The sequence below is a fragment of the Abramis brama genome (genome assembly GCF_963993115.1).
Source record: "Abramis brama genome assembly, chromosome: 7".
Taxonomy (NCBI): domain Eukaryota; kingdom Metazoa; phylum Chordata; class Actinopteri; order Cypriniformes; family Leuciscidae; genus Abramis; species Abramis brama.
In genome coordinates, this window is record NC_139969.1 from 3,109,533 (window position 1) to 3,136,115 (window position 26,583).

Below are 26,583 nucleotides of genomic sequence, written 5' to 3' on the forward strand. Positions count from 1 at the left end.
GAAGCTCCAGCGTTTCCCACTTTGTGGTGATATACATGTGCATTCAACTTGAAATTACAATCTTTCTGGCGTGACTTGAACACACCCTTAGGGCATTGCGGGATACAGTGTGCTCTGTTTGTAAAATAGGCTACGTTCACACTGCGAGCCTTAGTGCTCAATTCCGATTTAATTCTCAGATTAGATTTTTGTATAGCTGTTCACATTGTTGTTTTAAAGGAACACGCCGACTTTTTGGGACTTTAGCTTATTCACCGTATCCCCCAGAGTTAGATAAGTCCATACACACCCTTCTCATCTCCGTACGTGCAGTAACTCTGTCTGACGCACCCATCGCTAGCCTAGCTTAGCACAAAGACGGGAGGTAAACGGCTCCAGCTAGCATACTGCTCCCAATAAGAGATATAATATATATATAATAATAATATATATAATATAGTTCCCAGTATGTATACGGTTAGAAGATGGCTGTGTCTCATGTGACCTTGTTATCTGTACACGCTGTGACTATACAAATCACAACATGTAAATAGGAAAATGTTGGCGTTATTTTGTCACTTATTGGGAGCAGTATGCTAGCTGGAGCCATTTACCTCCAGTCTTTGTGCTAAGCTAGGCTAGCGGTGGGTGCGTCAGACAGAGTTACGGCACGCACAGAGATGAGAAGGGTATGTATGGACTCATCTAACTCTGGGGGTTACGGTGAATAAGCTAAAGTCCCAAAAAGTCGGCGTGTTCCTTTAAATGTAGCCAATATCAGATTCCAGTGTGAACGGATCATGTTCCTGAACTGACCCACATTCACAAAAGAACGCTAAAAAGACGTCACGTGGCACGCTGTCATATGGAAGTAAACATGGCGCACATTAAAGTAAGCGGTTATGCATTTATTTGTAGTGTGATCTGCCGAATCCAGTGAATTTATGCGCAGGCAATATAAAAAACAAAGACGAGAGACAAAAAAAAGAGGGCTGAGTTTTTAAACCTTTATGATATGAGCCCTCGTGTTTCGCTTGTATGAGCTTTCACTGTAATACTAATGAGCTCACTGTCTTTCCACTGACTTTTTCCTAAAAGTCATATGAATTCCGATGGTCGCATTGCAAAACATCTGACCTGTTTCGTATTTAGCACCACACATGGAAGTGACACAGATCAGATGTGGTTTGTGCTGTTCATACTGTCATGAGTAAAGTCACATGTGAGCAAAAAAAATCAGATTTGGGCCACATTTACCTGCAGTCAGAACGTAGCCATTAGCAACCCTCATGTCACGATACAATATTATTACGATACTCCAAGACATATGTTAAAAAAAGGTTAACAAAAAGTGTACTGTTGATTAAAATGTTAATTTTGGTATGACATTTTGGGTGTAAAATTAATAGGCTTGGACTTGGTGTTGATAACCCAATGCACAGGACAATAGAGACACCAGAATAATAATAGTCATGATTCTGAAGCTAAAAATACAAAATTATTTTAGATGAATATACTTTATATATTTAAAATAATGTTTTTTACTGGTAACACGAGACATTTAGCATTATGAGGACCCACAAATATTCCCCCATTGCATTATTATACATTATATTCAACATTATATATATATATAGTACACTAAAACTCTGAAAACTTGAATATTTTCTCACACAGTAATTTTTATTTTGGGTGGACTTATACAATCCATGATGATACATATTGCTGCATATTTCATATTGCGATATATTGTGTCATGATATATTGTTACACCCCTAGTAGTCATAGATGCATATGGAAAATTATCATAATGCACGTTGCACAAATAATATGAGTCATATGTGATTCAAAATGTCCCCTAAATGTGTGTTTGCAGCCTTCCTCTGATCTCTGGGTGGTGCCGGCGGATGACCGAGAGCAGTACGAGGAGATCTTTGATCTGGCGGACTCTGATTTTGATGGGATGGTTGGAGGAGGTGAAGTGAAGGATATCTTCATGAACTCCCGGCTGCCTCAGAGCGTCCTGGCACACATATGGTGAGATTAAACGGAAAAATGCAATCGTGTATCTAAGTAAAGTCACCCACAGTCTTTTTAAAACCATGCTAGTGCTTGCAAAACAAACCTTTTGTGTTCTTTCATTAGTTCAACAGCAGTAGGACTGTTGTAATGCTTTGTTTCATGGGCCAAATCTCTTGATAAATTACAGTTGGTACAAAATGCCGCAGCTCGAGTCATTACCAAAACGTCCATCTCTGAACATATTTCTCCTGGTTTACAAAATTTGCATTGGCTCCCAGTTAAACTTTTACTTTTAACTTACAAAGCACTTAACAACTTGCCTCCTTCATATCTTCTAGATCTTGTTCATATACATTCTCCTTCCCGCATAAGATCGGCTTCTGCACTTACACTTGTTCTTCCAACTTCTGTGGGGTCACAAGCTTTTGGTTATGCGGCTCCCCATTTATGGAACTCACTTCCTGTAGAAGTTCGCAACAGTTCTAGTCTTTCGGTCTTTAATTCTCGTCTTAAAACGTATCTGTTTAGGCAGGCTTTTATGTGATTTAATGTTTGTTGCTAATCTATGTACTGGTATTATTGTTTAATGTCATTGCTTTTATGGATTTTATAAGGTGTCCTTGAGTGCCATGAAAGGCGCCTGTAAATAAAATGTATTATTATTATTATTATTAATGATATGTTGCCTTTTATCTATCTTTCATTCATATGTTCATTGGAGCATAACGTTGTTGTCTGTTGTTTTGGTCTGCAGGTCGCTGGCGGACACTCAGCGCACCGGCAAACTCACCAAAGAGCAGTTCTGTCTGGCGATGCACCTGATTCAGGAGAAAGTTAAAGGAGTGGACCCTCCTCAGAGTCTGACCCCTGACATGATACCACCGTCAGAGAGAGGGGTCGCCAGCACACCTGTGAGTGTGATCCTCTCATGTTGCATGTATATAGCTACGTTCAGACGATTCTGATGATTGTGCGTATCTGATTGAAATCTGATCAGAATTAGCTAATGTGAACAGCAAAAAATTATTATTACAAATCCGTTTCAAGCTACGTCCATATATGGTTTAGCCTGGAAATCCAGATCTAAATCTGAAAGATTAATGGTCTGGCATCGACTAATGAAAATCGGCCAGCTCGAGGGGCGGCACCAAGCATGCATTTGTAAATCTCACTGCACGCAATTGGATAACACTACGACCAATCACAACAAGCCCCATACGCTTAGCTAACAGCGGAGCTAACTGGTAGATTAGACTCTTGCCGTATCCGGTCGGCAAAACAGCAAAAACACCCTTCTTGCAAAGGAACGATTCGAGTGCCGTCTTCTATTCCTCTTTCAGATAAAAAGCCAAGTCTAACTCGTTCATTGTAGCGGCCAAAGCCGTTTCAAACAACTGGTGTTCATCCATAGCCATCTTGCAATGTTTACTAATGACTTTGACGTCACAGCGCTGTCGTCTTCTGTTTAGCTCGCCTCTGGCCCGCCTATATCAGATAACCCGATGTGATTGGTGCAGCTCAGATAGAGGGGCATATTTAATGAGCATCATTACTCGACGCCAGAGTAACTCGCTGAGCAAATTCAACTTGTGCTCACGCGAGAACTCTGGATTTCCAGGGTATATATGGTTTGAAATCCTATTCAAATTGCATTTCTGGATATCCGTTTCAGTCTGACCGCTCTGATTGGATATCGCGTGGTTGACTTTCTCACGCCTCGTAAAACCTAAACGCCAGACGTTTTTATCCACATTACTCCTGCGCCCCATGACGCTTTGCGCGAATTATGGGTGTAACTTCCGTTAACCTGTAAACAATCAGTGAAACGCTCGCCCTATGAATGCAGTACGTTAAAAAAAAGTGTCACAGTGAGATGACATTAATCTACTCACCCTTCAACCATCGAACATTAAAAGGAAATTTAAAAGTGTAAAAGCATCAACAAGGTATTTTCAACAGACCAAATAACCCCAAAAGCGCGATTATTTGGTTAAATATCACTGTAGTAATATATATATATCTGTATTATGTAACTTATGTTGCCTTAATCAAAAATGTTCATTAACTTCAGCATTACGTGATACTATTTCAAAGTGATTTCCGTCATTTTGACAGATTATAAATTGCATTTACCTGTGAAAACAAACCTGGAAAGAGACGTGAGGATTTGAGGAGAATAACGAGAGATTCTTCGTGCATTCCAGTGAATTATTAATGGAATATATCGTAAATTAAATTCGGGAGAACAGACCACAAATGTGCAGCATATGTTGACCTTTTTCATACTATTACAGCGGATTGCAAAGGGAAAAAAGAAAACAATCACGAGGAAAAAAAAGCAGCGACTGACAAGAGCTCTTGCCATAGATATTCTTGTTATAACGTCACGTTAAAATACCAAGTGTAACGTTATTCTCATGATGTCTGAAAATAAATCATGAAGGGAAATTCACAGCTCATGCAGTCAAACCGACGGATAAGCTTTATTTGTAGGGAAACCTTATGATTTGAAATGATTAATTTCAGCCTTTTTGAATGGAAGTTCCCCAAACCGGAAGTGCCACCCATAGTTCAAAACGCAAAGGTCGTCACGAATAAGGTGGATCGGAAACATGCTGAAACTCGCTGCCGAAACAACGCTGTGTTGTTGCAAAGTGCCGGACGAGCAGAAAATGACAATATAACTGAGGCATGTTTTGAAACCGGTGCAACAGAACGGAAAAAAAGCTGTGCGTAACAGCCTCTGATTCTGCTATCCATGTTGCGGTTGTTGTTGTTTTTGGCTTATGCTTACCAATGCAACGTCATTGCCTTCGAAACCAATGCAGATATTCCCGGAAAACGAAAGAGCTGCGATACACAGTGTGGACATCAATCATTTTAGATCAGAATCCAATCGGATACACCAATAATCGGATTTGGACTGACAGTCTGAACGTAGCCAATGATCCCTTTGTTATAATATTGTTTTGGTAAAACTTACAATAAGATCCCATTAGTTAATGCATTCATATATAACAGTGTTCTGTTAATTAACTTTTCATGTCAGCTCAGGTTGTATCTGAACTTTAATTTGAACCTTATTCTAAAGTGTAAGGTTTAGACTTACATTTGTAACTTGATCATTTGTATATTATTTATAAGATGGGTAGACTGGGACATGACTAAAATGTCATGGTATGATTAATTGGTAACACTTTACAATACAGTTAACATTAGTTCACATTAGTTCACTGCATTTGTTAACATGAACTAACAATGAACTATATGTGTATGCCATTTATTATTCTCAGTTAATACTTTTTTTAAATCAAAAGTTGTATCTGTTTACATTATTTAATGCATTGTGAACTAACACGTGTTCATGTAAGCTAACATTAACAAAGAGTAATGTTGTAAAGCATTATGCATTAACTAATGTTAACAAATGAGACCTTATTGTAAATTAACCCAACAATGTTTCAGTAACAATTTATAGTTAGGTCTCATTTGGATTAAGTTAACATGAACTAACAATGAACAATATATATATATATATAAAAAAAAAAAACTTTGTTTTTGTTAGTAGAAGCACAATTATTGATTGTTTGTTCATGTTAGATCACGGTGCATTAACTAACGTGAACAGATGCAGCATTAAGAATGAATTAGTAAATGTTAAAATTAACTAAGATTATTAAATTCTGACAGAAAGGTACTTTATCTGATTAGGTTATTTAATTTTTTATTTGTAACTTGATTCAGATTCTCTCTGGATTCACACCGTCAGTCATGTCCGAATTGACCCCGTCGACCAGTCTGAGCAGGGTAAGTGATGTGTGATGTGCTTCTCCTAAAGGCAGAAGCTTCATTGATCGACATCCATGAACCGCTGTGAGAATAAATTGTGTTCTTAAAGGGATGCTTCACCGATTAGCATTAAGCTTTGTATTAGTAGAAACCCTGTAGTGTTTTCGAGTGGCTGTGCTTCCCTCCCTCATGTCCCCCTGAGACGAGAGATTTCTGTATTGTGTGTCTGGAAAAAACCTCGGATGACGCAAAAATCGTCATTTATCGTCATCAGAGGCTCTTTTGTCCAGAGGCGAGAGACTCCAGCCAGTAGGAGGAGCTCGTCCCGCATGTCTTCAACCCGCCCATAGGGGGATCTCACGATAAAACGCCGTCTTTTCAGTTTCCAGTCGACTAGTAGCCTAGCTGTGTCATTTCTCCCGATACTGTCCTCTGTAACCGGTAGGCGTGGCTTGGGAGTGTCCTCGTAGGGCAGCGAAGCAAGTGCATTCTGGGAGTTGTAGTCTTTCATCCACATGAGCCAAAAATACATTTTCTGGCTTTTCTCAGTCTAGAAGGCACCAACTTCTAAAATAATTTCACATTTCTACTACATAAATGACCCAATTTAAATACACATTCATCTTTCCAGCGGTGAAATATCCCTTTAACTTCCTTTTGACAATCTGGTTTGACTTCTGAATGCACACCATACACACATTTGCAGGTTAAATTGCATTTCTCAATCCCATTCATCCTCTCTCTCTCTCTCTCTCTCTCTCTCTCTACCTTCCTGTCAACTTGATACTGACCCATTAATCAAAGCAAAAAATACACAATTAATATATTAAGCTATAATGTTATTGGTTAATATTATTTTTCCTTGCCTGCACGGTCTTGGTTACATCATCAGAAAATAAAACATTTAAATTAAATATAATGCAAACACTTTCTAATTTTCTTTAAAGTCACATGCAAATCATTTACAATAAGACTGTTTTTTTGTTTTGTTTAAGAAAGTCCATTTTGGTTGTTGCTATGAAGTCTGTCTTTATGTTCAGGCAACGAGAACGCCACCTAGTGCTCATGGAGGAGCACTGCATGATTATACACAGTCAGACTCTATATAACACACAGCATGATTTTTCCAGGACGGCAGCAGTTCTGTTGGGTTGGTTGAGCTGACGGGAAACAAGGATCTTGATGACATCAACCAGGAAATCTCCCAGCTGCAGAGGTCAGAGAGTTTATAGATGGAGAATTATATGCTACACATAACCATATTCTGCTAATTACTTATTATTATTATTATTATTATTATATAATTATATTCATATTAGGTCACACTTTAGATTAGGATCCAGTTCTCACTATTAACTACAACTTTGCCTCTATTAACTCCTAATTACTGCTTTTTAAAAGGTAGTAAGGTGGTTGTTAAGTTTAGGTATTGGGTGGATTAAGGGATGTAGAATATGATCATATTAATATGTGCTTTATAAGTACTAATAAACAGCCAATGTCCTAGTAATATGCATACTAATAAGCAACTAGTTAATAGTGAGAATTGGACCCTAAACTAAAGTGTGACACTTATATGTGACCCTACATCACAAAACCAGTCACGAGTCACACGGGTGTATTTGTGGCAATAGCCAACAATACATTATATGGGTCAAAATTATAAAAATTTCTTTTATGCCAAAAATCATTAGGATATTAAGGAAAGATCATGTTCCATGAAGATATTTTGTAAATTTCCTACCGTAAATATATAAAACGTTTATTTATGTGAGTGAATGCAGCACAATCGTGAACATAAATGCACAACTTTAAAGGAGATTTTCTCAATGTTTCGATTTTTTTTGCATCCTCAGATTCCAGATGTTCAATAGTTGTACCTATCTTAACAATCCATACATCAATGGAAAGCTTATTTATTCAGCTTTCAGATGATGTATAAATCTCAATTTCAAAAAAATGTACCCATGTGACTGGTTTTTGTGGTCCAGGGTCACATATTACATTATAATTATAAATATTATTTACTCTTTTTGCTTTTTCCTCATTTTATATTATTTTCGTTTTTTTGTGCATTGCTTGCTTCATAGTGAGAAACGCATTTTAGAGACCGAAATCAGACAGAAAGAGGAAGTCCTGCGACAGAAGAACGGTGAAGTCCAGGTGAGGCTGATCTGTTCGTCACTGGTAACCTTTAATGGTAAAACTCCCATTAGTTAATGCATTAACTAACATTGAGTAACAATGAGCAATTTGTTACAGTATTTATTAATCTTTATTAACGTTGGTTAATAAAAATACAGCTGTTCATTGTTAGTTCATCTGGTCCATTAAATATTAACAGTTACAACTTTTCAATTTAATAGATTATTAGTAAATGTTGAAATTAACATTAACTGAAATCAATAAATGCTTTAGAAGTATTTTTTTTAATTGTTAGTTCATGTTAACTAATGTAGTTAACTAATTTTAACAGATTAATCTTATTGTTAAGTGCTACCCATTTTACAATAAGGTTCCATCAGGTAATGTTAGTTAATGCATTAAATAATTTAGTAACACTTTATGTATTATTTATTATTCATATTATGTATTATATATTTATTCTATCACTTATATTATTATGTACTAACTGTAGTAATGGCAGAAAATTATGCACAATAATTAATTACATGCAACTAACCCTAGAACAAACCCTACACCTAACCATAAATACATGTAGTTAATTAATATTACTAAGTACTTAATTGTAAAATTACACCGTAACAAGACACCTTCAAATAAAAACAGTATTTATTAATCTTTGTTAATGTTAGCTGATAAAAATACAAAATGTTCATTCTTAGTTCAAGTCTAACGTGAGAAACAACATTAACAGATGCCACCTTTGGTTTTAATTATGTAATTACCAAATGTTACTAAGAAGAAGTAAATATAAACTAAGATTAATAAATGCTTTAGAAGTATTTTTCATTGATAGTTCATGTTAGCTTGTGTGAGACTTCCGATTCATTAGCCGCTATAGGTAAATAAACATATAATTAAATATACAGGATAATTAAGTGCGGTAAAGTAGGGCTGGGTAAAAAATATCGATTTCTCGATTTTAATCGATTCTCATTTTTACGAAACGATATCGATTCTTAAATCCCAAGAATCGATTAGTCATCCTGTTTTCAGTTGATGAATTAATGGAACATTGATGCGCGCATCCCATCCAATAAATCACAATAATCTTTGTGCTTTGTTATTATTGATATGAAACAAAGTCTCAGATTTCAAATTACGTCCATTTTCTTACGAAATTCAAAAACATAATTACCGTTTTGGCGCTGTGGCGTGAGATCGCTCTGGCTCAGCTCAAGAGAAGCACATGATCTTCTCTTCCGCCTTAATAATATCAGTTACAGCGCGAAATAAACACGAATGAGCATCTGAAAGTGTGTTAAAAGATAGAGTACAACTTATCGAAGTCCGTATCATGTCACATGGAGTCGCTCAATCAGTGTTTCAATCGTGGAAAGACGTAAGTAAACAATGTCATGTAACGTCACATTTACCTCAGAAAAACCATATCCAGTGACCATAAACTCGTTAGTCAGCTAGAAAAATTAACTCTAGAGAGGAGCATTTTGCTAAATATATGCACCATATTACATAATCATTATAATTTTTATTGTTCTTCAATATTTAATGCATGTTTGAATAAATCTGCAAAGTTTTTGACAGCCACCATTTACATTTTTATATTTTCATATAACTTTATTATTATAAAAATAAATAAGTGTATTTTAAGTGTTTGTATACAAATCAGTTAATTTTTACCTTCAATATTATAGTAGGCTAATAAAGCCTATAGGCTACAACTGACTCCCATAGTTTACAATAATTTTTTTCCCTTTTATTTTCCAGTTTTCCTTGAGAAAATTTACAATGTATTGTACCTGATATCCAAAATAATCGATATTGAATCGAATCGAATCGTAATCGAAATCGAATCGAATCGCAAGCTTGTGAATCGAAATCGAATCGAATTGTGAAATCTGTGTCAATACCCAGCCCTAGTAAATAGTAGAACTATTTGTGCTACATACCAGTGTGTTTATAATTACGACAATATATTAAAATGAGAGGATACCAAAATGGCAGTTTGCAATATCAAGCAGCGTTTCCATTACAGATGTCTCTAAATGTCGAAAAAAAAAACGATTGCGAAATGACGGTGTTTCCATTAACCGATGTTATGCGACTAAAACGTCATTTTTTTTTTTTCAAAGTCATGCCAAATATCATGGCGACGGATGTTGGTCAGTTTATGTATATCCCATCCACTGCACTGGCCATTATTATTAATCAAAGGAGACGTATGTGCGTTTTCCAAGCATTAATGGTAAGGAACGACCCTTATTATACTTGTGAGCGGCTCAAATGAAGTGTTTCTGGGTGTTTCTCACTCATTTCTGCTCCGAGGTCTTGATTGTGGCATTTCTTTGAGGTTTAGAATCCATTATTCCTGTAATTCTTTTGTCTTTTATGAGTTTAATAAAGAACTCTGTCTCGTATTCTGTCCAAACACACCGCGTCATTACGTCAGCTGACCTGTAAATGCACAAAAACGGTTTCTCCATTGCAGTTTTGCAAAATATTTATTTCTCGAATTGCCTGTAAAACCACCTCATGCGAGCGTAAAAACTGTTTTGCGATTAAATGGACGTTTTTGCAAAATTGATGTGTTTCCATTGGGCGTATTTTCAATTCGCAATTTCAATTTGCGCAATTTGAAGGGTAATGGAAACGCGGCTGCTGTCAATGACACCGTAAGCCTCGTACATTCAAGTTACAAATTACACCATACGCTCTTACGTTAAAAATAAGGTGGATAAAACAATGTTTCTGTGCAGGAGGTGCAGAGAGACCTGGAGCGTGAGAATGTCGGTCTGCAGGACTTGGAGCACCAGAAACGGGACGCTCAGGATCGACTCAGTGATATGGAGCAACAGAGAGCCAAGCTGGAAACAACACTGGACGAGGCCAAGAACAAATGGCAGGAGGAGAACGCTAAGGTGAGTCTCACTTTGATTTGAGTTGAGATAGAAGATATACAGGGTTCCCACGGGTCCTTGAAATCCTTGAAAGTTTGTGAATCTTAAAAAATATATTCAAGGCCCTGGAAAGTTTTTGAAAATAAACATAATAGATACAGGTCCTTGAATTTATTTTGTGCAAGCTATATAAAAAAAATCCATATTATTCCCTCCGAATGGCATTTATTTGAGGTGTAGAATCCAGTATTCCTGTAATTATTTTGTCTTTTATGAATTTAATTTGTATTTTGAAGGGTAATGATTCTGTTATTTCCCTGTTTATTACTGTGAAGCTGTATTGAAACAATGTAAATAATGGTAACACAGGTCTCATTTGTTGACATTAGTTAATCCAATTGCTAACATGAACTAACAATGAACAATATGTGTTTTAGAGCATACATTAAACTTTGTTAATGTCCATTGATGGTAGTTAGTGCAATAAGTAATGTTACTTTTGAATTTAAGAATTTATGACTAGACGGTTTAGCAGTTTATGATCAGAATAAGCTGTGACGTGAACCACATTTTAAAGGGGCATTCCACCCATTTGAACATTGTTTTTTATTTAAAGTGGGTCATATATGTAGTCGAAATGTAAAATCAATTTTGAATTTGGTGCCTTCGTGACCGAGGAAAGACAAAAAATAACTTCAGGACGCATTTGTATGAAAGACAACAACTCCCACAATGCACCACATTGCACAGCTCCGCAAGCCACTCCCACTAATCCAGAACAGCGCATATCTGCATATAAGAGAAATCACTCTTCCGTCTACAAGGCTTGCTACCACCAGAGCTTGAAATTCATTTCACACAAAATGTCTAGTTAGTTGGCGAACTCATTAGTGCATTACTCCTCGTTTGTATTTCTTTCGAAAAGGTGAATTATTGCATGGTACCGGGATGTTCAGTCAGAACATATGCGGTGCGAAACTAGGATAGTTCACAACACAAACGTCCGTGTCCTCGTCTGATTCAGAGATTTCGTCCAGGAGAAATTGTCATCGTTGAAATTCTTTGCCGCAGAGACGGACTCTATCTCTGTGTTCGTAGCGGTTCGTAGTTTAGTGAGATCACCGGCGCCACCAGTCCGCCCTAACTCGAGCCAGTCCGGGCTCCTCGTCCGCGGCAGGCAGGTCTTCTGCCTCGGCTGCTCTTCGCTATAATGCGGCTTGTAAAGGTAGCCACAAACACCTGATTCAAGCATCAGACTTCCGAAATCCTCTTCTTCTATATCATATTGAGCACTCTCCTCCGCTATTATCATAACTTTACATCTGTCTCCACAGCGCCTGTTAGCTTAGCTTCAAACAAGATGGAGGATATTGCTTTCAGTTTCAGAGAGTAAAGTCCCACCCACTGATCTGTAATAGGTCTGTAGCGTGAGCGGGTCCCGCCCCCTGGGAAAGATGAGGAACGAGTGTCTGGCCCTGTCCCAAATGGCACACTCCGGACTTGTGGACTTCCTCAGAGTCCACACTTTGGTGACGTCATGTAGTGCAGACCTATAGGGCCCTTGGCGCGAGTCCACGAGGGCGCATTGAGAGGTATTTTTGGGACAGACTCGATCGGCACTCCAGAAATAACTGCCTGGTTGTTGTTGGACAGGAGAAATCACATTTTTGCGCTCCGATGTCTTATTTGCATGTCAACTACACATCCTAATTTTACAGTTCTATATTTTGATATTGTGCATATCACCTGGGCATTAAACAATAGATATATCATGCTTATTTAAATGATGTTTACAGTTGTACATAATAATAGGCTACATAATGTTCCATTTGAACTAAGATTACAATTTTAAAACATAATTTAAACATAATTTTTTCAATTTACAGGTTTCAATATTCATACTATGTTTACATATGACTCAGTAAAGCCCTGACATTCGGTACTATTTATTTAATGAATCATAACACGATCGTATTATTAAACACGCTATTATTATGTTTGAGACATCAACCACTGGTCGATGACCATAATGTTTGTATAAACTGTAGGTAACAACTGGTAAAATGTACATTTAGGTCATAAAACCCGTAATATTTTCTTCTCAGCCATGTCAACAATTATCCGTGAGTGAAATCTCCTCCCATCTGTTGTCTGATTGGCCTTTCGCAAGGATTCCTGGGTAGTTAAAGTGCGTGAAGCCTGCTTCTATGCGGGCTTCGCGGAAGACCGCTTCAAGGGTACAAAGGGGGCGCTGCTGAGCACACTTCAGAGCGGTAAAATGCTGAATGGGACGGCCTACGGACTCGTAGACTCAGCGAGCACGCGCAATTCAAGTCCACGAGACCGAAAGTCCGCATGAAGTGCGCCATTTGGGACAGGGCCTCTGTAGTCTCAACAGAAATCCCCCCCTCTTACACTTCCTCCTACAATGACGCAAAATGACGATTTTTGCGTCATTGTGGGAGGAAGTGTAAGAGGTAAATAACGGATTTCTCCCGTCTCAGGGGAAAATGAGAGAGTGTTGCACGACCATTCAATAGTATGACTGGGTTTCTAACAATGCAAAGCTTAATGCTAATGGGTGAAGTGTCTCTTTAATGCTGAAAATCCAAAGTCTGACTGATCTGAAACATGCATGATGATTCTTTTACATAAATGCCATCTATTTTTTATTGTGTGTGTGTAGATCACATCTCTGCAGACTCAGATCTTCTCTCAGGAGTCAGACGTGCAGACGCAGGAGAAGGAGATGAGCAGGACGAAGACGGACCTGTACTGTCTGGAGCAAGAGGAGCAGCGTCTGGATGAGAGTCTGCGAGCTGGAAAAGCCAAGCTCGACAGCATCCTCAAACTGCTCAAAACATCGCAGGACGAGATGGACCAGGTCACAAAACAACTAGTGATGCACCGAAATGATAATTCTGGATGCACGGCCGAAACCCAAAACCGAAAAAAGATTTATTTCTTATTTTACATTTTTTTGTTGATGGTATAATTGCATTAATATTAGTTCTGTCGATCGATTATAAAAAAAAAAATCTACTAATTTAAGCGCACATTTTTCTGTAATTAATCGCACCTATCATTTTTAATATGTTTTTATATTGTAATAATTTCACATTTAATCTCCAAATTAATGTAGAAACAACTAGTATTTAATGGCATCTTTGGTAACACTTTATTTTACAGTGTCTTTGTTACATATGTTACATGTACTTGCCATAGTAATAACAGTAAATTATGCATAATTACATGCAAATAACCCTCAACCAAATCCTAATCCTACCCTAACCCTATAGTAAGTACATGTAGTTGCTTAATATTACTCAGCACTTAAATATATAATTACACTGTAACAGTGACACCTTAAAATAAAGTGTAACCGCATCTTTTTATGAAAGATAAAAAAACATATTTTTTTTCTCAATTTTAGCCATTAATTATAGGCATTCAGCATTATAGTATATTTGAAAGCTATAAATTAAAAAATTTAGTTGGCTTTAAAAAACTTTTAACTTAAGTGAACTTAAAACAATCTTCACATAAACCCATTACAATAAAAGTCACATTTACCTGTTCCCTTCAATATATCAAGGCACAATTTTTTTCTATTGGCCGAGTCAGACCGGTTCAGATTTTTACTTGTTTTTACTTTACTTTTTGACCCATGTAACCTTGTAAACAGTGCTTTAAGATTTCACGTAGGTCTAACAGGTATCTGCAGAAATTGAAGTTATCAAACACTCCACAGTCTTCACTGCATAAATTATAAATTAAATATAGATAACGCCTTAGTAAAGCTACAAAAGTTATTCATTCAAGATTTGTGAGTGATTTTCTCTTTTTCTTTTGTCCTTTGTTTAACATTAATGACAGACAGCAGCAGGTTTATTAGGCTGCTGTCACTTTAAGACCTGCCGCATCTGACACGCATCCAATTTTCTCACATCTCTTTAAATTCATTAAATTAATTTAAGACTTCATTTAACTATTTAAAAGACTCTGCTTGCGAGGATACTCAACAAAATGGGCATTTTGGCATAATTGTGACCCTGGATCACAAAACCAGTCGCACAGGTATATTTGTGGCAATAGCCAACAATACATTGTATGGGTCAAAATTATAGATTTTTCTTTTATGCCAAAAATCATTCGGATATTAAGTAAAGATCATGTTCCATGAAGATATTTTGTACATTTCCTACCATAAATATACAAAATGTTTATTTTTGTGAGTGAATGCAGCACAATCGCGAACATAAATGGACAACTTTAAAGACGATTTTCTCAATGTTTTGATTTTTTTGCACAATCAGATTCCAATAATTGTGTATCGGCCAAATATTGTCCTATCCTTACAAACCATCAATAGAAATCTTATTTATTCATCTTACAGATGATGTATAAATCTCAATTAAAAAAAATGTACCCATGTGACTGGTTCTGTGGTCCAGGGTCACAATTGTGTGTGTTTTTGTCCGTTCAAACACCGTCTGAAGCTGCTTTCTATGCGCACGTGTCGTGTGTGTGTGTCACACAGTCAGGAGATTCACAGATACGCTCTAGTACTGCATTGCCTTCTCTTTTGTGTCTTATCATGCTTAAATGCTTTAAAAGCATTTGCATGAATAAGAGCACTTGTAAAGTGGCGTTTCTATTGTGATCTTGTTCCCTCAGACGCGCAGTGTGCTCAGCGAGGTACAGGACACCCAGCGGGAGCTTAATAAGACTATCGAGCGCTACAACACAGCTCTCAGCGACAGCAAGATCAGCCTGGCCGAACTGGACCAGCTCATCGCTGAGGAAAGCTCCAGCGTTGATGCCAAGGTCAGGGGTCACGGCACGCTTCAGAAATCTCTTGGATCATGCTGTCGTTTTTAAAGGGGTGGTTGATTATGATGTCACTTTTCTAACTTTAGTTAGTGTGTAATGTTGCTGTTTGAGCATAAACAACATCTGCAAAGTTACAACGCTCAAAGTTCAAAGCAAAGGGAGATATTTGCTTTTAAAGAAATCGCTTTTTAAGGACTACAACAAACGGCTGGTAGAGACTACACCACATTCCTCCCGGGTTAGTGACATCACCAACCCTAAAATTTACATAAACCCCGCCCCCTGAACACGATTTATAGATTATCAAGACATAATATGCTAATCAATGATTAGAAGATAACTACACATAAGCTACATAAATTCATCAACTAACCATTCAGAAATGTCCTGTTGCTTCTACATGTTGTCACTTCTTCTTGAGTCTCTCTATCTTTGTCTGACTCCGGTTTGAACATAAAAGGCTAAAAGTTTTAGAAATTTCCAGTGCATGTGTGTGTGAGGTAAAAGAACATGAGCTCTCGAAGCTCCGCCCCCTGTGCCGGGAGCAGCAGCTCATTTACATTTAAAGGGACAAATAATAAACTATAAAATTATTGTTAAAATTTATAAACAAATAATGAATTTAATCGAGCTCCAAAAACATCTTGTTTCAAATTTGTGGGATCTATGATGGCGAATCCACGCTGGCGAATATATTTGCATATGCCCGACAAATAGTTATACATCACCGCATGATAGGCCCCACCCACTGGTATTTTATATTTTTAATTTTAATTTTAAAGTAGCTTTCACAATCTTCTATTTCAGCAAACTTTCATTTTTTATATATAAACAAACTTTTTATCTGATATTTATATTTGTTTTTATTTCAGCTCGTTTTCAACTAATTAAAAAGATTATTAATAGTTTTAGTTAGCAGTAACAACACTGCCGTTGACCGAAATATGCCATTTTGAATAAATTTAATTAATAATGAAGAAATATTGATTCAATTTAAAGAATAATTTGTCAAGACAAAAACTGTTACTAAAGTAAAATTACAATTAACATTATTTCTATTATTTAAACAGGCCTCATGGGGAAAAAAGTGTCAATTTTAATTTTTAAATTGCGATTTCCACCCATGAAAAAAATATAAAATATTTAATTGGCTAAAAATTATTTTTCCTTATCCAGTAATAATGCATGGCTTGTAAAGTCATAGTCAAAAGTTTTGGAAACTGTTTATCTGTGTATTTACTGTAAACTTGTTTCTACAAATTAAGGGGTAAAAAGTCATTTACAAAGTGCCTTAGTAAAAACAAAGGCTAAATACTGATAATTTTAAGTTTTAGAAATCACCTTTACAGTAATTCACCTCTATTGGAAGTTGTATTGAACTTAGAATAATCCTTTAATTATGAAGGAAATTACTTGTTTGTTGACATTTAAAGTAATTTTAGCTTGGCCTCCCATGGAAAGGTTAAAGAGTAACCACACAACACCACGCACAAACCCGTCAGAGTGCCTTTACTCTTGTTATTGTTAAGGTAATTATGCCACACACTGACCCACTGTCACGCAGTCAAACAGCTCACTCTTTCCTCGCACATCAGAAGATCCAGCACGGGAAATGAGGAGCTGAACGATGCCCTCTTCATACTCATTACAATGATAATATTTTCCCCGCAGTCAGAGGAGCAGAGCAAACACGAGCTGAATGCTGTGTGTGTTTCAGGAGGATTCGTTGGTTAAGTCCAGGATGGCCATGTTTAACAGTTCCAGCTCTCAAGGCCTGAACGCAGACCCCTTTCAGAGCGAAGACCCCTTCAAAAGTCACCCTTTCAGTAAAGGTGGGCTTTTCTATGCCTTAATACATCTAGCAATGTGTGCTATATTCAGTGTTCAGTAGGACTGAAAGTTAGCATTGTTGCTAACTTAAATGGTTAGACTGTTCAAGTCACATTTTAGCGAATCAGTTCATTCATATGGTTCATTTAATTGAACTAGTTCCCAAATGATGAACTGATTCATTGAAAGTGTCTGTGAAGTATTTTATGATTTATTTTCTGAAACAAAGTGTTTAATTAAATCCTGCTTTTTAAAATGATATTTTATACAGTTAAATATTTTTTATTATTATTATCATATATTTATTTATTCATTTATATTTATATTTAATAATTTTAATAATCTTAATAATCTTATTTTAAATTAATTAATTAATTTTCATATTTATTTATTTTATCACTTTCATTTATTAATTAATATTAAGGTTATTAATTATTTATTTATACCTTAATTACTTTTATTAGTAAATAATAATTTAATTCAATTATTTCAATTATAAATAATTCAATTTATTTGTAATTAATTATTCATAATAAATAAATTAAAAATAAATATTTTATAAATAAATATTTTTTTATAATTAATTCGTTTATTTATTATTTATATATTTATAATTAGTAGTGTTTGCTAAGGCAAGCATCTCTATTACTATGGTTTAGGTTTATGGATTTGAACAAACCCCTCATCCAGAATATTAAACTGCTAGCATTATTTGCTCTAGCATTATTTGTTTGCAGATTGAACTTGCTTTTGATATTTTATCTAAATGCAATGAGAATGTTATTCTATTATAGATATTATATTTGCATTTTTTATATATATATATATATATATATATATATATTCTATTATAAATAATGTCAATATATTAATGTTATTGTTCTCTAGCTGATCCGTTTGGAGGAGATCCATTCAAACAGAACGACCCCTTCAAAGACCCGTTCGCTAATTCTGATCCCTTTGGTGAAAGTTCCTCGAGTCAATTCAAGGTAAAATAAAAAATACTGGAAATCTGGGAGCATCTCGTATCAAAAAGTACGTGTTTTTGTACATTCTATTGTACATTTTTCTTACCTCCACAATATGTTTCGACAAAATAGTGTATTTTAGCATGATTTCTGTGTGGAATCATGTACTTTATATTTTTTTTATTTGATAATGTGAATTGTTTTTTTTTCTTTCTTTTTTTTCTTCTTTCTCTTGTGTGTGTGTGTGTGTGTGTGTGGACAGAAGTGCATGCCTGAGCTTGTGTTTGCTTTGACATTGTGGAAAATAGGATAATAGAAACAAAATGTATTAAGCTTTTTACCTGTTATTGTCAATCTAAATTAATCTCGTTTTTAATTTAACTTAGTTTCGTTTTTCTTTATTTAAATTTCGTTTTTCTTTATTTAAATTTCGTTTTTCTTTATTTAAATTTTGTTTTTTCTTTATTTAAATTTCGTTTTTTTCTTTATTTAAATTTCGTTTTTTCTTTATTTAAATTTTGTTTTTCTTTAATTAAATTTTGTTTTTCCTTATTTAAATCTACCCTTTACTGTGTGTCAGTACTACCTTAAAAGTATTGCTTAAGTTAACAGACCTGTGTGTTTTATATCACTAGTAGTGCAGTGTCCGTTCTCGGAGCATAAGCCCTGCCCGTGTGAGGCGCGCCGCTTCCCACTCGAGCTGTTCTGTAGTTTATTAAAAGTTTATTAATTCTGAATGTGTCGCGTCTCTCGTGTCCATCTATATTACACCAAATGCCACACTAGACTCCCTTTAGAAGTCGATTGGATGAACGGTTCTCGAAATAATCAAAATGCAAACAGACAGACAGACACATAGAGATCCCTGCCTTTATTAGAGAGAAGAATATGAGTATTCGATGTTCATTACTACTGAAGCTTCGAAGCTCAAAAAATGGTATTCGGACCAGCCCTAACGATAACACAGAGGTGGACAACTTCCTTACTTGAGTGAAAGTACAGATATTACTGGTCAAATATTACTCCATTACAAGTAAAAATTGTAAAGACCTATTTTTGCTTAAGTAAAAGTACAGAAGTACTCGTTTTTAGAAGTACTTAAGTATTAAAAGTAAAAAGAAAATATCAATGCATTGTTTTATTATTGATGCATTGTTGCGTGTAAAACTAACAGTACCTTATGCCTCTGAATCTATGCCTGCCTTCCCTCATATCAATATCACATTTATTTCCAGAACACAGTTCCAGTAGTGAGATTGAATGTGAGATTGAGGAAGTGCACTCAATAACGTCCACATGGTTTCGGACACCCAAATGGCTGTTCCCTCAAATATTGCCCTATTTAAAGTTTTTTGGCTTTTAGTATGAATATGTCAGCCTTACTGTTATCTATAAGCTAGTGTGCTCCAAAACAATGAAAAATTCGCGTTTAGAAGACCAAACCCAACGTTGAAAATGAAAATCAGGTCAAGTAAATGTACTTTGTTACTGTCCACCTCTGCGATAACAGTATAATTGTCAAAAACTTGCACTTTGAAAACCATTTCAAAGATTTCAGGCCCCCAAAAGCTGCTGTCATGTCAATGAACGGACAAAACGCCATGTCATGTTGTACTTTGCCAGATACCTTACAGTTAGTGCTCTGTCATTCCCATGATGCCCTGTGGTTTCTGTCTCACTCTTTCTCTCTTCCCCGGCAATGTTTTGTAAGATTCCCCTCTCTGTTAAACATATTTTATTAGATTGTCCTGGACTTAATACAAGTAGAATGCTCTTTTATGAAGTTACCTCACTTAAGGACTTATTTAGTAAGATTATGCCTGAAAAGGTCTTTTTTTTTTATCATATGTTAATTTTAAAAATCGTGTATAATATGACTCGCTATGTTTGGTTTTTATTGTATTTATATGATATTTGTACTTTTATAATTGAATTTTTGCCATGAAAATAGCTTTGAATGCTGACATGGCATTAAAGGTGCAATATGTAAGTTTTTTTGCTTTAAAAATAGCAAAAATCACTATATCTATGTTATTTATTTATTTTTAGTTGTGTACTTACATTATCCCGACTGTTTCCAACAACTTTCAAACCAGGAGACACGTCACGTTTCTTTATTTCCGTTTTGTCGCCGTCAATGGCGCCATATCCGCGTTCTCCCTGGTTTCCGCTCGTGCTGCCATAGAATCAATATCAGCGCGGTGTTTTCGAGATGCCGAGAGCTCCCATAGACAGTTTATAAACGAGAGCTCCACGTCCGAGACTTCGACCGCTCCTACATGTACTTTATTAAACAGGTGAGCACATTTACATAAAACTAATCAATGTTATATAGTTCAACAATGATAAAATGTCAGAATATGATCTGTATGTTATTCTAATGTTGATCTAGCCTACTGCTAGTCTCATACAGACAGACTAACACATACATTTCAACACATTCAAATGCAGTTTAGTGTGATAGTGTAATGTTAGACCAAGTGGAACAGCGCAGTGTTACCTCACAAGTTTAATTTGTCTAATAAACTGACCTGTGAGTTGTAATTCTGCACTTGTGTGTAGTTCGGTAGAATGAAATGTCCATATTCCTTTTATATCCGCGGGACTCGCGTCGCGTGTGGAGCTGATAGCAGTCTCTTAGCAATCCCGAACTGCTTCATATCACAGTCATGATAAAAACATTGATGCATTTACTCATCCATAAACATTATTAGATCGGTCGGCTTGACGTTGACGACAAGATCCATAATTCTTAGCAAATGTTGCGTCATCAATCTACGCCTTTGTTATTGTAAGAGGTTAGCGACCCCTAGTGGCGAAAAAAATTACATACTGTACGTTTAAATAAAACAATCTGAATCTGAATCTGAATCTCTGTTCCTCGCAGGCCAGTCCCTTCAGCGGGAGAATCAGCCAGACATCGAAGAGTCCCAAACCTAAAGATTCAGGTACGGTATGGTGTTCATTTCGGCCGCTTCTGGATGTTTAGCGAGCTCGTCCCTATCTTCCATCGTTCATCAAACGGATCACATGGTTCATGAAGTCAGAATACCAGTGGATTACTTATAGAGGACTCATTAAACTAGACTTAGTATTCAAAGTTAACTATAACTTAGTTAAATTAGTAAACTATTTAGTATTCAATTAATTTTTCAATGTTTTTGAAAAGAAGTGTCTTATGTTCACCAACACTGCATTTATTCGATCAAAAAATTATCTTCGAATTTATTTTAAAATGTAATTTATTCCTGTGATCAAAGCTGGATTTTCATCATCATTACTCCAGTCTTCAGTGTCACATGATCCTTCAGAAATAATATGCAAATATGCTGATGTGTCATTTGATCAGTGTTGTTTTAAAACAGTTCCTATTTTTGTGGAAACCGTGATACACTACCATTAAAAAGTTTTTAAAAAGATAGTAACCATTTTCTTCAGCAAGGACACATTAAAGGAGACATATCATGCTTTTAAATTGTTCCTTTTTACATATAAATCATACATTTGTAGTCTATATAAAGCGGAACTGCAATGCTTGGGTCTGAATTCCTCATTATTATAGCTCCACAGGCCCCTTTTCTACCCCTTTTCTGATGTGCGTCTGAGAGCAACTCGTTTTGGTGCGGTCTCTTTAAATACAATTGAGACTCTTCATACCCCGCCCACACTCGGTTCAACTCCACCCCGTTCGGCCATTTTTGTAGTTTGATAGCAGAGATACGATTATCTAGCGGCACAGAAACTTTTTATTCACACGTTATTAACAAAATGTCAACAACGGAAGACTTGTCCAGCCAGCCTTACATGTTCGAGCCAGAGTCGGAGCAGGAGCGAGATGAAAATGAAGACGACGAACCTGTAGAACAACGTCTTCATATGGATGTATCGCAATGGTGTGTACTGTATTTACACATGAAACTTTGGTCTTCCGACCTTTTACCACCGTGTCGATTTATTTTGATTAATATGTGCGAGGGAGAGAGAGCAAGACAGCATCTAGTTTGGAGACGATGAAGTCTTGTTTACACTTTCGCCTGGCTCTGAAGAGAGAGAGTGAGCGCGCGCGACCGGGTCTCTCTCTCTGCTCGTGCTTTCAGTTAAACATGCGTCCTGTAACAAGCGCAGCAGTTCATCTACATTAAACGGTGTAATGAAGCGTGTGGGTTACTACATCCAACAACCGAACATTTTAACTTACCCTCTCGTAACTTCTGCATCCTTTAGCTTGGACTACAAAATTGCAGCGAGAAATAAAAATGGCGGATTGCTCGAAGTGTTGGGCCGGAAGTCAATGTCCTTATTTGGCAGTTCCGCTGCAAATACTGTGACGTAATAGTTCAAAAAACGTCATAGATAACAGAAAAATCGGAACAGGTTGAAAAATATGAAAAAAAGAAAAAAGAAAAAAAAAGTTGAAAAATATGACCAAAACAGAATATAAAGATATCAACGAAGCACCTGAAGAGAATAATTTCATATTTTCTGTACTTCTAAACACTCCAAATATACAACAAAATGCATTTAAGGGCTAAAAAAGTGCATTTGGCATGATATGTCCCCTTTAAAAATGATCAAAAGTGACAGTAAAGACATTTATGATGTAAAAAAAAAAAAATCATATTTCAAATAAATGCTGTTCTTTTGAAATTTCTATTCATTAAAGAATCTGACAAAAATAAATGTATCACGGTTTCTACAAAAATAATACTTTTTTCAACATTGATAATAATCATAAATGTTTCTTGATCATCAAATAATCATATTAGACTGATTTCTGAAGGATCATGTGACAGTGAAGACTGGAGTAATGATGCTGAAAATTCAGCTTTGATCACAGGAATAAATTGCATTCTACTATATATTCACATAGAAAACAACCATTTTTAAATCGTAATAATAATATTTCATATTAATATTTAATACTTAATATTTTTTAAAACTTCCTTAAAAAAAACACATAATTATTCCAACCTTTTGACAAGTAGTGTATAATCATTTGAAGCATAAAAAAAAATCATGTGTTTGTTTCAGAGATAAAATATTGTTCGTGGAAATGTTGCGCCACATCTCTCTGTTTGTTGTTGTTCTTCTCCTTATCTTTTCATCTGTTCAACTGTTAAAGGAAGCTAGCAGGTCTTAGCACTGGAGTGATGCACATTTCAGTGAGCAGATCAAAGATAGAGCCGTAATAAACACACAAATACTTTAGCAGTAAAGTAAACAAACACAGTAAACTAAATCTATCAGTGCATTCCGATTTATAACCGTATAGTGTCAACTTTTACCCGAGTCCTGCTAGTCAGTTTCTGATTGGACACTGTAATAATGGTTACATTTAGAGGAATCTTGGCGGGAAAAGCGCTTGCATTTACACTGAAGGGCTTCAGTAAATCATACAGAATGTATTATCTTATGAAAAACAGCTCAATGTTTCATAATTTTATTTTTAAAAGGTAGTGGTCAACGTTTTTATTTTGAGGCACTGCCTCAATTTCCAGTGGAGTGATTCTATTAATAGCGCGTTTACGTACAGGCCTTCCGAAAATAGCATCCGTCCGAACAGGGAACGCTTTGTTTGTAAAATAACGGAAAAGTCCGAGTGTCAGGACTGACTCTCTCTCTCTCTCTCTCTCTCTCTCTCTCTCTCTCTCTCTCTCTCTCTCACTCTCTCTCTCTCTCTCTCGGTCTCTCTTTCTCTCCCTCTCTCGGTCTCTCTTTCTCTCTCTCTCCCTCTCTCTCCCTCTCTCTCTCTCTCTCTCTCTCTCTCTCTCTCTCTCTCTCTCTCTCTCTCTCTCCCCCCCCCTCTCTCCCCCTCTCTCGGTCTCTCCCTCTCCCCCTCTCTCGGTCTCACTCCCCCCCCCACCCCCCCCCACCCCCCACCCCCCGGTCTTGTTTTCCTCACGTCCACACCTCACACGGTGAACAGGTAAGCTCTTTCTGCGCGTCCCGTCGGAGGAAGCGGGGTTAATTTATGGGAAACAAGCAGACTGACGTTCTCCTGAAATAACTCTTTTTACGGGAACACAAGAAGAGTGTGTTCTGAGCTGTTAGTGGTCTCACACTTACAGATGCATGCAGGAAACTCGCATGTGTTTTACTAGCTCAGCTTTCTCACTGCAAACAGGCCGACGTACAATAGCTTGTCTTTTTTCGTTCTTCATAACACACGTCTTGTTTGTGTTCATATTTGGGTCATTCCTGTAATGAACCGTTTGAACTCTGTAGCTTTTATAAAATTAATATGCTTGCGTTTTAGGAAGAAACGGATGCATTAAAGTGACAGTAAAGACGTTTATGATGTTACAAAAGATTGAAAATTGTTTTTATTAACTCTGTGTTTTCATCATTTGATAATAAGAAAAGTTTCTGGAGCATCAAATCATCATATTAGAATGATTTCTGAAGGATCATGTGACACTGAAGACTGGAGTAATGATGCTAATGTAATTCAATTTCACAGTATTACGGTTTTTACTGTATTTTTGATCTAACAAATGCAGTCTTGGTGAACATGAGCATTAAAAATACATATATTTTGAAACTTTAGAGTAATCTCTACAATACAGGATGAAAATGAAATAACATTTATATTGTCAAACTAACAGGTGTCATTTTATCTAACATGATGAATGTTTTAGAGACACAAATCGGCAAACAAAACAACATGCCATAATTCATCAGATCTATTGACAGTACTGTTGTCTTTGATGTTGTTTTCCCTCTAAAATGATGTAATTTCCTACTAGAGGATGATGTAATTAAGGAACTGGCTTTTGTTAAAACAGTATTTCCAAGAAAACATGTGGAATACTTCAATATTTCTATAAAAGTGTCACCTGTGATTGTAATTTCTTTTAATTCGCTATATTAAGACCAGGGGCCGGTTTCACAAAGACAGACTTTGACTATGGCTTAGATATAGTAGATAGTAGGGCTGGGGTAAACGATTATTTATTAAACGATTAGTCGGGCGATTATTTTATCGATTAGTCGACTCATCTAACGACTAATTTGAATTAATTATCCTGTCTGTTATTCGCATATCTCTCGAACCGTTGTGGTTTAAAAAATAAACATTCTGACATAAACACACTGTCAGCTACAATGTTTACTTCTGAATAATATAGTATAAACGTGATAAATCCATTTTGATTAATTTGAGTAAAAAATTTATTTTCTTTACCAAGAAAGTGGCAAGATGAAAACCACTATTTTCTGTTTCAAACTTTCACATAGCATCTTTAGGTTATAATAACATAAATAATTCAAATCCAGATTTTGATTTTCAAAGATTTATTATAAAAACAGATTATTTGTTCCCAAAAATGCAATAAATTCATGACACGTTTTTTTTTAAATGCAATTAATCCATTGAATCAATATAAAAGTTATTTTTCATATTGAAACTGTTGAAAATACACAACAAAGTAAGTTGATCCACATGACAGCCTCTGAACTCGGTCAATACTAATCTTATATTTAGCACGTACTGGACTAAACATAGGCTACATTCAATCAGCCATCGCTAAGAAATACCTTCTGAAATTTTTTGACGGCGATCAGCTGTAAAATGGCTTGGTCCTGCTCGGTTTTCGTTGACTGAGTACAAGAATTTAAAGTTTTTTAAAAGATCCCCTGGGGTTCACGTGTCAGCATTCGACATAAGTTTGACGCTGTCGTGTGAGAACAAGCAACAGTCGGCATTTCTCTTCCTCCCGCGTGCCTCATCTTGTTAATCTCCTCACGTAAATGATTAGATTTCGATGGCTTACCTTTCTTCCCTACGGCAGAATCCACCACAGGTTCATCAATCCCGTCAAATGTATTCATTTTTTTGTTTGTTTGTTGATCAAAAAGTGCAAAGTAGATAAGGAAAACTAGGATGCCGGTGTGATGAACAATCGGGTCCGGCTGAAGAAATGGGTCCGGGCTTAGGACCCAAGCAATCCGATTGGTTCAAAGCACGTTTTATGGGTAATCGCTTAAGTGCCTGGTTATAAATCATACAAAATCACTTTATTATAGAAGACGTTTGTACTACGTTATAACGAGTCATCAATGTATTTAATGTATTTTACATTATACGTTTCATATACTAGTATTTAACCGAAGCTATAGAT

At 36.1% G+C, this 26,583-nt stretch overlaps 1 protein-coding gene across 2 annotated transcripts in view; it reads left to right on the forward strand.

Annotated features, from left to right (window-relative positions):
* The window catches only part of eps15l1b (epidermal growth factor receptor pathway substrate 15-like 1b), a 57,432-nt gene that overhangs the window by 8,712 nt on the left and 22,137 nt on the right, over positions 1-26,583 (forward strand). For both annotated transcript variants that reach the window (XM_084120490.1, XM_084120491.1), the window contains exons 10-20: positions 1,856-2,016; positions 2,756-2,912; positions 5,746-5,808; positions 6,921-7,006; positions 7,881-7,953; positions 10,692-10,853; positions 13,519-13,716; positions 15,510-15,659; positions 17,383-17,497; positions 18,384-18,484; positions 21,351-21,411. In XM_084120490.1, coding sequence (XP_083976616.1) covers positions 1,856-2,016; positions 2,756-2,912; positions 5,746-5,808; positions 6,921-7,006; positions 7,881-7,953; positions 10,692-10,853; positions 13,519-13,716; positions 15,510-15,659; positions 17,383-17,497; positions 18,384-18,484; positions 21,351-21,411 — 1,327 coding nt within the window. The remainder of the gene's footprint in view (positions 1-1,855; positions 2,017-2,755; positions 2,913-5,745; positions 5,809-6,920; positions 7,007-7,880; positions 7,954-10,691; positions 10,854-13,518; positions 13,717-15,509; positions 15,660-17,382; positions 17,498-18,383; positions 18,485-21,350; positions 21,412-26,583) is intronic.